At 34.5% G+C, this 15863-nt stretch overlaps 2 protein-coding genes across 2 annotated transcripts in view; both read left to right on the forward strand.

Annotated features, from left to right (window-relative positions):
- The window catches only part of LOC109059404 (nuclear factor 1 X-type-like), a 723368-nt gene that overhangs the window by 488620 nt on the left and 218885 nt on the right, over nucleotides 1–15863 (forward strand).
- LOC109048267 (ras-related protein Rab-3D-like) lies at nucleotides 1940–11271 on the forward strand. The gene is made up of 5 exons (XM_019065959.2): nucleotides 1940–2092; nucleotides 6020–6253; nucleotides 9877–9995; nucleotides 10108–10232; nucleotides 11000–11271. The coding sequence occupies exons 2-5, from the start codon at nucleotides 6020–6022 to the stop codon at nucleotides 11182–11184; spliced, it is 663 nt and encodes a 220-aa protein (XP_018921504.1). The 5' UTR covers nucleotides 1940–2092; the 3' UTR covers nucleotides 11185–11271.

Below are 15863 nucleotides of genomic sequence, written 5' to 3' on the forward strand. Positions count from 1 at the left end.
TTTAATCATTGGACATGGAGAAGAGTGCTGTTGAAGATTCAGTGACATACAAATGTGATTCTGTTGATTTTTTTTCTGCATATTCAAACCTTTGCTGTGAATATTAGTTATTTTTTATTTTTATTGTTTCATAACGTTTTTATCATAATTTCCCTTTTAATTATAAGAAAGCAAACTTTATCTGTGTGTGTTTGTGTCCATTGGGAATCTTGGTCATTTTAAGAAAGCAAACTGACCGAGTTTTTTTTTTTGGTATGTTTGTTTGTTTGTTTTTTACTGACACTGAACAAGCATTTATTCAGTCAAAGAATTATCAAACACCTATGCATGTTGAGGTTTTAATTAAAATAAATAAATACAATTTACTGTAAGTAGTTTGAAACAGTTGTTCCAGACATCTAGTAAGAAGTGTTGTGTTTTTATTTGCTTTCTTACTGCAGCTATACAGACATGCTGATCAGAATTCAGTGACACGTACATGAGAGGAAGAGATGGCAAAGGAGTATTCTTATGAATGTAGTTTCATTAATTCTGCTATAGTGATGATACCCTATTCACAAAAACTTTAATACATTTTGTGCATGATTGTGACCAATTTGGTGCCATTAAAGGAATAATTCATCTTCACTTTCTGGTCCCCATCAACTTGGAAAATATATATATTTTTTTTTTTTGTTTCTCCATACTATGAAAGTCAATGGGGACCAACAACTGAAGGTGAACTATTCCTTTAACTTGATTTGATTTTTATGATGTGTTCTGTTTTTCGAGCTGTTATGAGCGTTGTGATTGGCCGAATGCCTCAAGTGTGTGTGACGGAAATGATTTTACGCCCCCCCCCTTACATACTATGCCGTCTCCCAGGCCAGCAGCACGAGAGACTCAGTCCCAGCTGCTCTGCTCGTGCACATCCCATCATCGGTTCTCTTTTAGCAGTTCAGTCAATGTACTGTTAGGAGTAACTGAATAACTCGGGATATTGGTTTCGCGTCAGAGCGAGTGGAGACGCAAACCGTTTCAAACAATTCAGTTCGATTTGGTGAACTGGTTCGACCGGTTCACTAATGGTGCTTTTCCACTGCATGGTACGGCACGGTACGGTTCAATTTTGGGGGGTTTTCCACTCGGTACATTACCTGGTACCTGGTACTTTTTTTAGTACAACCTCGTTTGAGGTTGTACTAAAAAAGTGAACCGTACCATTACCAAAACGTGATGTGTAAACTCTGCTGATCACGGATTGGCCAGAGAGAATCTTTACTACCTGCGTCACTGAACTTGCGACACAAACTCAACAGAATCGCTAGATTTAAATCAGCACAGCCAGCGAATGATAGAACGCAACTGTTTTGAACTAACACACCTAGTTTCTTGTCTGTTGAGGTAGTACAGACATTCTTCTCACTGATAGCAGAGGAGCGGATCCAGCGAGAGCTTGATGGGGCAACGGGAATGAACATTTGGGCGGTGTTATGCAAATCTACCCACATCATGACGTAGAGATGTGGGGGCGTAGTTTAGACACCAGCCATTTTAGGGGGGGGGGTGTGGTTGACTCTTAACTTTTATAAAGAAAATCTCTTTGGATTTGAGACTTTAGTCTTTGCAACTTTACAGATCTTCTTTATGCACCAAGAGCTTGCAACACTCCAAAGAGAAAGGAAAAAATGAAATCGCATCATGTGACCCCTTTAAAATTTAAATTGTAATTCTGCATCCTGTTTACTAGCTCAGTTCAAATTCAGTAATGAATTGAAAACTAAAACGTATAAAATGTGATAGATAGATAGATAGATAGATAGATAGATAGAGAACATAATTTTTATTTTACAATTCCTATATCATTCACGTGTATATGCAGAAAAGTTTGTAAAGAAAAAGAACTGGGGTGCTTCGGGACGGAGCTGGAAGCTGCTGTGTAAACACTTCAGATCCTGGAGCTCCCTCACGCTCGCTCTGCACGCACGCACGCACACTCAAACACAATCACACTCACGCACTGACGGAGTTTGTTACACACGCGTTTCCACGCGAAGAAGTCCCAGTGGCTTTTACCGGAGCACGAGATAAAGCACCGAGTATCCGTGTGAAGGTAAGAAACCTCATTTCATTGAGTCTTTGCGTCTGAGGAGTCATTTTTTACCCTCATGCACACCTTTCTCTGTCTCCGAATGAGAAAATCTTTATGAACTTTGGGTCATGCAGCACATGAACTGGTAACATGTTGTTCATCATGCACCATCGTGATTATGTCGTTGTTGTTCTTTAAAATAGTTTAGAAAACGCCAGAGAACGAAGATTCGAATTCAGTCCAGATTTAGGGTGAGAACTGAACAGCTGTGTACACAAACAATGACACTACCACGGTATTCTTCCACGGGTCTCTTTGGAATACCATGTAAATACCAAGGTAGCTTTTATATCAAAGTATTATCCGATACTGTACCATGGTAGTTTTTTTTTTGCTAAGGAAGAAAAATTCTTATGTTCCGTTTTTATGCATTTATGTAAATCTCCTGCATGCATGGATTAAACAACAGGTTATTTAGTTACATTCATTAGATGTGAAGTATTTTAAGAAATCTAGTTGTGTGCTTGTCACCTTTGAATCAGTCTGCAGTGAATAAAAGCAAACCGTGTCCTGTTTAATTCCATGCAACTGGAACACAGTTGTGCACATCTGCCTGACGATCAATAGACAGATCATTATCCTGGTAACCAGAGACCCTGTCCCTCAATACAATGTGTGGCCCTCTGGTGTAAGTGATGAAGTCAGTGTCACAGATCACTGATCTATAGCATGTCTGAGAAGGACATTCAAACCAGCTGAGGTGAATCTTGGTCCTGCGGGGTGAAGATCTGATATTCTACAAATCTGCTCTTTTCAGTGTTGTAACTGTGGTATAGACCAAAAAAAGTGAATCACTTACAATAGAATTCAATGAGGTCAGATATATCCATAACGTTTGAAGCAGAACTGTGTTATGCTAATATCATTGATTGAAGTTTAGGTTGATATTTTTGTGTACGTTCACTCAATGATTATGTGCTAAAAACAGAAACGTTTTTCCTTTGCGTTTTAGACAAAAACGTTGTCTGAACGTTTCCTTCTTTGATCTGTGAAAAGTTTTGTTAGTTTACTCAGAGATAATAATGTTATCATTTTCAAAAACCATTTTCAAAAGTTTGCGTTTTCTTCTTTGATTATGTAACTGTGTTTTAAGTCTAACAGTATTTTTTAAAGTTTTCTTTTTTTTGAGTTAAGTAATTTTTTGTATTTTATTTGTTTTAATTTTATATGTTTTTAGTTTACTTTATACATACTTATTTGATTTCTAATTAAGAAGCCTGCAATGCAACTGAGAAAAATCAAAAGCATCTGTTTTTTTCTTTGATATTGTGTAATTTTAATTATAGTTTATAGCAAATAAAATGGTAGTAACTTGGTATTAATCACAATTGTCATCAAAACAGATTCTTAAAAGCTTCTTGCTGGTTGAAGGTGATGGCATATGAAGTTAATATTTTAGTAGGTCTATAGTATTAGTGTGAAATATTAAGCTCTGAAGGGGTTCCATACAGCCCATAGCATTATTGATTTTTGTGTCTCTCATGGGACAAGTGGGATGTGGTTAGCTGTTCCTACTAATGGACAAAGAGCTGTGCTGAGTGCCGTTTTGGTATAAAACCGATAAACTGAGCTGTGAAATGAATGGTGTCAGGTCTTTTTTATGGTGTTGTTTTAGGGTTTCATCCAGACACACATCTTAACTGCAGAAATGATATTCAATGAAGCGGTCACAAAGTAGCTTAAGAGATTTGGGGTGTCTTGTTGTTGAAGATCTTGGAATAAAATCCAGTTTCATTGACATCTCTGGCTTCAGTTTTAGTATCGAAAGGCCTCATGCAGCCGGTGCACATGCTCAGCATGTGACAAGACTTTTCAGCTTAAGGTCCTTTGAGAATATAAGACCTTAGAAAGTACAGTTTTACTCAATTTTAATGTTTCAGTTGAACAACAAGGCAATAACGGCAAGTGAAAACATTGTTTAATGGAAACGTATGCATGTAGTTTTTGCATATAACTATAAAATGTATATAATTGTGAAGAAAAGATGATTCTGAGTTTTTAGTTTTTTGGCATTTAATAGTATTGCTAAATTTACTTAAAGGGATAGTTACAAGAAGTAAGTTGATGATGTTCACAAGATAATAGCATTCACTTTCACTGCTACACGAGTTGGGTAAGAATTTTTAATGTTTTTGAACGAAGTCTCTTTTGCTCAGCAAGACTGCCTTTATTTAATGGAAAATACAGTAAAACAGCAATATTATGAAATACTATTACAATTTAAAATAACTTTTCTATTTGAATATATTGTAAAATATAATTTATTCCTGTGGTTTCAAAGCTGAATTTGCAGCATCATTACTCCAGTCTTCAGTGTCACATGATCCTTACAAAGTTCAAAAGAACAACATTTATTTGAAATAGAACTCTTATGTAACATTATAAATGTCATTCCTCTCACTTTTGATTGATTTAATGCATCCTTGCTGAATAAAAATATTAATTTCTTTAAAAAAAAAGAAGAAACTATGAGTAAACAGTTCTTTTTACACATTCTGTGCTTGTTTTTATGTGAGCAATTTTCATCTTAAAATAGGAAGACGTTTCAAAACCTCTAAAGTGTTTCTTGTTGTCTTGCCCAATGATTTTGCAACCCTACCCTACACTGTAAACCTGATTAACCACCAGTTACAAACTTCTCAAAGCAGTGAGCACATGATCATCAGAATCATTTTTCACCAAGAGTGTCTCTCCATGAGCGAGCGATGTGCCACTCCTCCTTCCCCGGGTCCTTCAGCCCCTCCAGCTCACAGACTTGCCGTTCTAAATTACTATTGCAGTTGAGTTCAAAAAGATGCTACCTAACAAGTGTCCTCGAGACAATAGCAGCTGAGGGCAGTCTCTCTCTTTGTTGTAAACATCTCCACCTCTGGGGGAGGAGTGGTGTTTGGAGAGTGCTCCGCTCGCGTTTTAATGGGTATGTGCTCTTTGTACTGGGCCCGTCACCATGGAGACCCTCTCCATCAGGCCCCTGAGGGTCTGATTGATCAGCTGGATGGTGGGGTGGGGGGGGGTGGGGTTGTTTTATTTCCATTCCCAAGAGTTTGCCTGCTAGTTTGAGCTCTTGTGTCTGTGGACATGGCCGGTTCTGAGGGTAATCAGATACAGTATGTGTTTTCAGACCAGAACAGGTGATGTGTTTGAAGTCAACATGAAACGGCATTCGCAAACCTATTTTACTTCCGTATGACGTGAAAATATTGTATGGGACTGTTAAGAAATTAAATAGAGCCAGTTTTGTTTTCTTGTTGACTTTAAATGAGAAGCCAAATTTATTTGGAGAACGTTCAGTAAAATTTAATATACTTTCATGTATTTAAATGTATCTAAATAAAATTTGAGGTCATATGTGACCCTGGACCACAAAACCAGTCTTAAGTCGCTGGGGTGTATTTTTAGCAAAAGCCAAAAAAAACATTGTATGGGTCAAAGTTATTGATTTTTCTTTTCTTTCTTATGCCAAAAATCATTAGGATATTAAGTAAAGATCATGTTCCATGAAGATATTTTGTGAATTTCCTACCATAAATATATCAAAACCTAATTTTTAATTAGTAAAATGCATTGCTAAGAACTTCATTTGGACAACTTTAAGGTGTTTTTTTCAATATTTAGATTTTTTTGCACCCTCGGATTCCAGATTTTCAAATAGTTGCATCTCGGCCAAATATTGTCATATGCTAACAAACCATACATCAATGGAAAGCTTATTTTTTCAGCTTTCAGGTGATGTATAAATCTCGGTTTCGAGAAATTGACCTTTCTGACTGGTTTTGTGGTCCAGGGTCACATATGATAAGCAGAATCGAATTGATTTCTCAATCTTACCAAGTGGTTTTTGTATTCGTTTTGAAATGAAATCTAAAGCATTCTTTTTGTCTCTTTCAGATGGCATCAGTTACCGACTCGCGTCTCCAGCCGTCACAGAAAGACGCCGCTGACCAAAACTTCGACTACATGTTTAAACTCCTCATCATCGGCAACAGCAGCGTCGGTAAAACCAGCTTCCTGTTTCGCTATGCGGACGATTCCTTCACTTCAGCCTTCGTCAGCACGGTGGGGATCGACTTTAAGGTCAAAACGGTTTTTCGCAACAACAAAAGAATCAAACTGCAAATCTGGGTAAGTTTGAATGTCTTAAACTAATAGGAGAATCTGTTTTTGAACAATTTTCATGCAAGTTCAATCCCATCTACTTCAGTGTCACACGAACCTTCAGAAATCATTCTAATATCCTGATTTGTTGCCCAATAAATATTTCTTGTTATAATCAATGTTGAAAGCAATTTTTGCTGCTTAATAGTTTATACCATATATTTTTCAGGAGTCTGATGAACAGAGGGTTCAAAAGAACCATACTTATTTAAAATAAGTTTATTTTTATTTTCTTTTTTTAAGATTTTTTTCAATTCATTTGTCAAACCACAGGACCATGCGAAATTAACTAGAGAAGCATAAACACTGATTAAAAATGGTAAAATGATAAAAATATTGAGCAATAATATCTTTCTAACCTAAAATATTGATTTTGATAAAAAAAAAATTAGCACATTATATGTCAACTACACACATTTCTGTTTCTATTTTGTTTCCTTTTGTGGACTTAGTCTAAGTTAGAGATTATAAATTTTTGCGTTGAAAAGATTTTCTAGGTTTCTGCAGCTGTTGTTAAAGTGAATGATCAGATGTTGCAGGAAAGGTCAATGTATCCAGTGATGATTCAAGATAAATTTTCTAACTGTAGATTCAAATCTGTTTATTTGAAGATTTTACAGTTTTGCAAGTGTTCATGTGGTCTAAACATGTAATTTGTTGCTTCACCATGTTTTTATGTCTAGTCTTCTGCCCCTCATCATATATGAGGCCACTAATGTGTACTGTAATTTAAAACTAGTTGCAAGTGTTCATGTGGTCTAAACATGTAATGTTTTTTAGTTATTTATAATGGTCTGTCACTAATGTGTACTGTAATTTAAAACTAGTTTGTGTTATATATATATAATATGGATGGCTAGCTTTGGTGTAAACTCGGGTGGTAATTGCCAGACGCAGAATCACTTAAAGGATAAAGGTATGATGACTAACAGAGAGCTTTGAGAATGTTTCATCTGTCTGAATGTTTCCTGCTTTGTTTGCATGTGAGACTTAGGCTTTAGGTTTTAGCCTTAGGAGCTGAAGATTACTGGTGTTATTAAAGAAAATATCTCAGAAAGCCATAATTATCAGCTGCAGAAGGGTGTGTAGCTGTAATGTCAGCTGCCGGCTGTTACGGTACTGTGAGTGGGAGTGAAGTCAGTAAATTCCTGCACAGCAGAGATGTTGCTATGATTTCTAAAGCTGCAGATTAGCTGCATGCTGCTGTCTGCCTACTATTAACAACTAGTATGCATAAACAATAAAAACAGTAGTGTAGTATTCTGTATGTGACACAGTGCATACTACTTCTTACATATAATATTATTATAATATTTTTTATTATAAATTTTAATTTCTTTTTAAATCTATCCTTTTTTTTTACTAAGTTTTAGTAATTTTGTTGTATTAGTTTTAGTTTGTTTTAGTGCATCAAGATTTTATTTGATTTTATGGTTTTAGTTTTAGGTAACCATAATAACCGTGATGATGTTTCATTCAGCAATTGTCATCTAGGTATAATTTTGCAAACATAAAAAGTTCAAGTATATTTGATTTCTACAGCACATTTACAACAGCCAGTAGGCTGACCAGGAGCAAGATTAGAAGAGAATATAGCATACCCATAACCCAATTCTGTGTTACAATATCATAAACCTGTGTTGTTCAATCATAAGAGAAGGAGAATGTGGCTGATATCATTTCCAGTTAATTTGTCATAAATACTGGACATGAAGGTCAAGTCAGTGCATTGTGGGGTGCAGTATTTCATGCAGTGCTATGCTGTATACTGTCGTTCATCAGGTATTTTATGCATGCAAAACATTTGCATACTGCATGTATACATACTAATTATTGCAGTAATAGAATACATTTTCATTTAGAAATTGCTTGTAAATTTCATAAAGTAAGAAGTGGCAACACTTCACATTGAATTAAGCATGATCATTTTGATGTATTTTTTAGTTTAGAGATGAATGTGAGCTGGATGGCATTCAGTGTGTTTCGTCTTAATGTGTGCTTTGGCTCTGATCCAGTGACAAGGCTTGTATGTGTTAGTTTGAGCCTCCTGGCCACACTGAACCTCTGGATCTGTTGACCTTTGACTGTCTGTCCAACAGGACCCTGAGATAGAAAGAGCTCTGCACATGCCCTGAAACACTTCTGTTAGATAAAAAGGATGCAATGCATTTTTGTAGCTCACTCTAGTTTAATAAATGTTTCTTATGCATAATTTAGAAATGGAAATAGGCTAGTGTTTGAAGATCCTTGAGGTTGTGGGTGCAAATCCTAAAAGGGGAAATTATAGTGACATAGTGTACTGTGATTCATGCTTATGATTCATAAAACATCCATTAGCCGAATAGAAAATCATTGCGTTTGTTTACCACAGATCTGGCTGTTGACTGGACTTTGTCTCTGCTGTTATCACTCTTGCCAAGCATTAATGGATCATGTGTAAACCTGTGTGACCCACTGGTTTCCTAGGCAACATGTTCTCTCCTCCCTCTCTTATGATGGGATTGGGATGGCTGTTCATGCAAATAAGTTTGGCCAGCAGGTTACTAAGCGACAGCCCATAGTTGCTGTGCCAACCCAGGCCAATAGTCCAATTTTTAATTCCATTATTTGAAGTTTTTTTTGTAATTTTATTTAGAGATAGATAGAGAAGAGCAGGAAAACACAAATTAAAAAGAAAATTCTGAAAAAACATGTATATGGTGTGTATATGTGTGATTTTTTTTTTTCATTCTTTTTTTTAGTTAAAAATTGTTTATGTACTGTGTGTGTGTGTGTGTGTGTGTGTGTGTTTTTATATTTATTTATTTATTTATTTATTTATTTATACACAGACACACACATAAATAAAATAATATGCATAATTCATATTAATATAATATATTATTAACATATAAATATGTGTATTATTTTTATCTTTATAAATATAAAATTAAACAATTTCATATTATCTAATTTTATATTATATTATTTAAATAATAAATATATAACTTAGAAGTATAAATAAATATGTAATTTTGTACGTAAAATTGTAAATGAGTAAAATATAAATGGATTTTGTATATATTCTATACATCATATAAATAGAAACATGAAAATACATTTAAATATAATAATAATAATAATAATAAAATCAGTTATAATATTTTATTTTATATATTTTTTATTTATATGCACAATATTTTAATTATTATAAATTATTTAAAAACATTTTATATTATGATATACATTAATACATAAATTTATGAATGAATTTGTTAAAAAATATATACATTTATGACTTATAAAATAATGTATACATATGTTATTTATTTATTTTGGTCGTTATTTTCTTATCATTTGCATAGAGGTTGTTAAAAAAATCTTTGGGGATATAAAGCAAAATATGCTACATGGATGATCATCATGTAACAGGCTTTTTAGATTTGACTTCAGAAAAATACAATAGTGTTTCTTTGTAGAAAACAACTCTTGTCTGCCATCTACTGGTCACTGTAGGTAATGAAGACTATTTATCTCATCATCAGCCTCACAACCCAGGATGTTAAATCCATGCATATAATTAGGATTATTGTAATGATTATGTTGTTCAGGACACAGCCGGACAGGAGCGCTACAGAACCATCACTACAGCGTATTACAGAGGAGCCATGGGCTTCCTGCTAATCTATGACATCACAAACCAGGACTCGTTCTTCGCCATTCAGGACTGGTGAGTGACACACATACACACACACACACACACACACACGCATGCATGCATCTGTACATTATGTGTGTATAAAGAGTATTTAATGTTCATGTCCTGCATGTTTGGCTCTTAGGGCCACTCAGATAAAGACATACTCATGGGACAACGCACAGGTGATTCTGGTGGGCAACAAGTGTGACCTGGAAGATGACAGACTCATTCCGACAGAGGACAGTCAGAGATTGGCTCATGAACTCGGTGAGAAGATGCACATTACAACTTTTTTTTTTTTGTTGCCTTTTGTCTGATTTTATATGCTTATTTTGATAACTTGTAGAGGAAAAATCACAAGGTTCAAACTCATTATCCATCTGATTCTCAATGTACACTTTCTGCCATGCCACAGTTGCAGAAGTCCATTACTACATCTATATCTACATCTATATCTGTTTAAAAATTAGTATATGTAGTAGAAAATTTAACTTAGTTAACAGAGAATATTTCCACAAAATTGGTCCCCATTTATTTATTTACCTCCCCACACCTCAATAATTTCCTTAAACAATCTGTAAGTAAAATATATTATTATTAATTAAATTATTTATTTATATAGTTTATAAATATGTTAGATATTTATAAATATATGTAAATAAATATATAACATATATAAATAAATTAAATGTGTAATTTTGATTGTAAAATTGTATGTAAATGAGTATTAAAGTTAAATATATCATACATGGGTCTTTGTATATATCATGCTATACATCATACAAATATTATATATCATTACATTTAATAATAATAAAAAATTTTTTTTTCCAGTTTTAGCTATTTTATCAAGATAAACTAAATTAAATTTAAAAAATTTCCCTCAGCATCTAGCTGAAATAAAAGTTTATTTTTATTTTATTTCAAGTAACAAAAATGTTTTTTTTTTTTTTTTTTTTTTTTTTTACATGGCTTTAATTTTAGTTTCTGTAAACTATAATAACCCTGGCTTTGCCTTTTTCTGGTTTCCTCAGGTTTCCAGTTTTTTGAGGCCAGCGCCAAAGACAACATCAACGTCAAGCAGGTTTTTGAGTGTCTGGTGGACGTGATATGTGACAAGATGAATGAAAATATGGACGGAGATGGTCCAGTGTCCAACCACAAAGACTCCAGTCCGCAGGACACGTCCTCTGAGGGACACGCCGGCTGTGCCTGCTAAAACACACTCTTTCCGTCTTTATCATGTAGAGGACTTCTCTTCACATATTCACGACTACTTGGGATAATCTTTCTTTCCTTCTTTTAACCCAAAGTCCGCAGACGCGCTGTGGGTTTGTTGATGTGGATAGTCGTGGATTGAAGTCTGACTGCGCTAGTGATCTGCGTGTCTCCCCGTACGTATTCACGTGTGTATGTGCAGAGACGCAAACAGCTGGAGATACTGCACAGCGTTTTAAAGGTCCATCCACACCCATTGCTCACGCTCTCACCCTGTTCTCCAGCTTTTCTCTTTCTTTCCCTCAAAAAAGCCATGTTTTGATGGATCTTTGTGGTTTTAGCACGTGTTCTCTATCTCATCAGATACTGTAACACCCACAGCCCTGAGTGGGCAGCTTCTGTATTGTCTATCTGGGTGTCCATCTGCTTTAAATTACAGTCCTAACAGCTCATTCAGCTCTATTATGGAGATAAATGCACTGTGTTATTCTGATATGTGCAATCATGGGCTGTTGTTTGAAACTTATGTGCATCACACACTGAGAAATATCCACTCAAATCAATGTTTTTACTGTTATTTTTTGGAATAAGCATTTTCTTAAATTATAAGATAGCAAATAAACTATCTGCAACCCAAAATGTCCAGTATGCTGTCGTATAATTTATAATATCTTGTTATTCTTTTCGAACATACTTAAATGATCAGTTTACCCAAAAATGACAATATGCTTTAATTTTATATCCAAGCTGTAGATGAGTTTGTTTCTTTATTGGAACAGATTTGGAGAAATGTAGCATTACATCACTTGCTCGCCAGTGGAGGTTTGCTTCTTTACTGAGGTTGTGTTGTCATTAAAAAAAATCCATATATATTTTTTTTTTTAAACAAAATGTTACATATGATGCATGTTACATATGATTACATAATATATTTACATAATAAAATATGATGCAGTTATGGTTCAGTTAATTCTGAAATATTAAAACTAAACGATTCCTAAAATTAAAGCCTATTTTCTGCTTTAATTTTAATTAGTGTGTTTCTTTTTGTCATTTTTAGTAGTGTTGAGGGTATATAAAGTCTATATAGTTTTAATTCATTTTTATTTCAGTTTTGGTTATTATACATCAAATTAATATTTCAGGTAATGGTTTTTGTTTTTCATTAGGCTACTGGGAAATTAGAGGAAAATGTTACCAAGCAAAAAAAACAAACAACAACAACAACAAACAACATTTAATGATCCTAAAAATAGGCCTCATTTAATTTCTTATGATTTTGGGGTCAGATGTGACCTGGACATGCTCTTGATCAGTTTTGTGAGATTCATCTATATGCATTACGGTTCATTCAGGAGCAGTACAGTGGACGCAGCAGAAATGAGTTTTGGCCATCTAGAACACTCTTGTCTTCTCTATCTCGGTTTTTGCACACTCTCCTGGCTGTCCGTTATGTCCAGTGTTTCTTCAGAGTAGACAGATAGTGGCCTTGCTGAAGCTTTTTCCCGCCTGTTCTCATCCTGTTGGATGATATCAAACCATGTCACTTTTCTGTGAACCAGTGACAGGTTAAACGTAGTTAGATGTCTTTATAAAACCCTATAGATAATATATAATATAAATATATATACACTCTGTCATAATGTGCAACACAAGTTGATCTGTAAGATTGTTGATTAGTTTTCTTTTATGTCGCTTTCTCCCTTTCCTGTCCCTTTATACCCATTTTTTTTGTTTGTTTATCTGCTTGTTGTTTTTATTTTAAAATCATTAAAAGGCACTGATTGTAGCCATTCAAGACTGATAACATTGCATTTTTAAAGAAAATGTTTGCTTGCCTGTTGCATAACTAAGTTAGTGACTTAGTGTGTTAGAGGTTCTGAATGGTTATAACAGCGAAAAAATTTTAGCAGCACAAACACTGTTGTTTTCACAGTGCATGCATTTACACATTTATGCATCAACATTGATTTACATTGAATTCAATGTATGTGAATTCAGTGCATATATTTTATCAGTTCGTTTCCATGACTGTGTGTTGCACGCTCTTAATTTTTGAGTCCTAGGAATGCTTTTTAGCATTGCATGGTTACTAGGGCATTGCTGGCTGTTCATTAAGTTGTCACTTGCTGGCCTTTAATTTTCTGGTCTCTATATATGGCTTGGATCTCTCCTTCATTCTTAAAAGTAGAAGTCCTTTATTGGCATTGTTGGTTTCTTGAAGAACCTTTCCATTCCACAAAAGATTCTTTAGATTATTAAAATGTTTTTAAAACTAAGAAAAATGGTTCTCTGAAGAACTGTTCACTGAAAGGTTCTTTGGGGAACCAAAAATGGTCTTTCTATGGCATCACTGCAATTGATGTTCAGCTTAAGGAACTCGGAAGGCTCTAGTTGTCTTTGCAGAAAAATGAAAGTGACTTTGTGCACTTGCTGGTGTTGATAGCATCTGTAATTTATGACTTTATACCTGTATCTCTGCCAACTCCTCTGCTTTTATCTGCGTACCCAGAAAACTATAAGAAAGGGGGCTTCCTGAATTTCATTTTCCTGTTACATACCACTAACCCACAACCACAATAGCTAGAGGAAATAAAGGAAATACATGCACCAATGACCTGAGTGTCACCGTTTTTTTTTTTTTTTTGTAACAGTATCTAAACATGGAGGCCACTGAAGTAAGCGTTTACACATTCATTTATTATGGAAGGTGGATGAGGCAAAAATCATTTAAACGCAACATAAAATTTGACCATGTCAATATGCACCGTTCATCCATGTTAATGTGGCAGCATACACCGCAGCCAATTAAATTGCTGTATTTGAAACTATATTTGCATATGTGATTTGATGGTACGTTGGTATATACTTACACAAACATTACACATCATGTTTATTCATGAAGGATCTCATAATGGGACACTGATATGTTTGTATGCAAATATCAGATGTTTGTTCATGAGGGATAATGCATCAGTGCTTTGTGTGTGATGTCAAGCGTATGCCTTGATTGGCCATGTCCTTTTAGCTGTTTAGTTTAATGTTCTTTCTTAGGTAGAAATGTCTTAATTTACATTGTAACAAAAATTAATTTACTCTAGCATAGCAAATATCAGTAAAGCAATGCTGCAATAAACTATTTCTATTTAATATGTCAAAAGAAACCCGTTCAAAATTGTCACGTTAACGCAGACAAACAACATGTGTTGACATGGTCAAATTTCAGAACTTTTGGCCCCATCTACCTTCCATACTGTTGCACATTTATTTCAGACAGTGACAAAGATGGAGGATTAATTGACGAGAGACTGAGGAAGAACAATTAGAGAATTAAAGGCCAGAGAAATCACTGATGAATTGAAATCAGAACATTTAGCCATCACAGTAGGAGTCGTTATATGGGTCATCGTTATGAAAATGATGAGAAATGCCATTAAAGTGAACTTAAGCAACGTTGCACCAAGGGAACCTGAGTATACACGAGGGGCATTTTAAGTCGCTAAATTTATGATGTATTATTGATGGTTTGATCTTTTTTTTATTCTTATATCTTTAACCTGTTAACACGAGGTGCATTACCTACGTTTACTTCACTAAATCCTTATCTAATCATGACAAACTATGTATCGTTGGAAAGGTCTAAGATTCCTAAATAGATATTTTACCAATGTTTTTTGTTAAAAATTATGTAGGAAAAGTAATAGATTAATTTATGACAAGAGTGCACCCTCAAAAATCTACATCATAACAGGAGTTCTGACCTTGTCAAAAAAAAGACTTCTTCGTTGCCTTTTTCTCTATCACACTTGAGAAATAATCAGAAATGGTACATCAACTGAAAATGTAAAATCTCAAAATTCATCCTTTAAAACCCATTTTAAACTCAGACATTGTATTACCACGAGAAAATGGTACATCCATATCATGTTATAAAATGTTTTTGTTCATGAATTATAAAAATTTTAGTTTGGAAAGTGCACTTTCAAGTCTATGTTCAAACATGTGAGTGACAGTTAAGGGTTTAATAAGCTTGCTAATATTACAGGGGTCTGTCCCCTTAAAAACAGCCTCAGCGTATCTCCAGAGTGAAGCCATGAATCAAATAACTCAAAGACGCCATTGTTAACATTATTTCAAGGCTTTATTCTCTGTACATTTGTCTCTCGAGCAAATGCACTTGATTAACTTCCTCTTTTACACACACACACTGTGCTGATGCTATTTTGGGTGAGAAACTGAAACCACCCCTAGACAGCTAGACAAATGCAAATGCACATTTTACACCTTACAATCAACAAATTTATTTCTTTCCTATCCATATAAGGTATCATATCACTCCTGAAAACTTTGAATGGGTGTCTGAAACATCCAGGCTGATGTTGTTTGTATAAATATGACCTGAATAAACTTGAGAATGCTTCAGTAGTGCACCAACTCTCTGCTCATTAATTCTCCCAGGTCTGCGCAGCAATGGAATGGATTGATGATAGGGATAAATAACATATGATAAACTTCCAAAGAATTACTCTAACACTAAGATTATTGAAATATGGTGATTTCAGTTTTTCTCTACTTCAAAATGTAATTCTGTGTTATCGATTCTTTGTAATTATTTGTGCAATTTACTAGCAATTTCTGTTCTATGCACATGAAATTAATTCTTTACTAAAAAGACAAAGC

Source organism: Cyprinus carpio, chromosome A3 (genome assembly GCF_018340385.1).
Source record: "Cyprinus carpio isolate SPL01 chromosome A3, ASM1834038v1, whole genome shotgun sequence".
NCBI lineage: Eukaryota > Metazoa > Chordata > Actinopteri > Cypriniformes > Cyprinidae > Cyprinus > Cyprinus carpio.

Excerpts from the sequence above, each read along its gene's own strand:
- LOC109048267 (XM_019065959.2), top strand. The coding sequence starts at position 6,020 with ATGGCATCAGTTACCGACTCGCGTCTCCAGCCGTCACAGAAAGACGCC. Across the intron at positions 6,254-9,876 it reads GAATCAAACTGCAAATCTGG|GACACAGCCGGACAGGAGCG; the intron begins GTAAGTTTGAAT and ends TATGTTGTTCAG. Across the intron at positions 9,996-10,107 it reads TTCTTCGCCATTCAGGACTG|GGCCACTCAGATAAAGACAT; the intron begins GTGAGTGACACA and ends TTTGGCTCTTAG.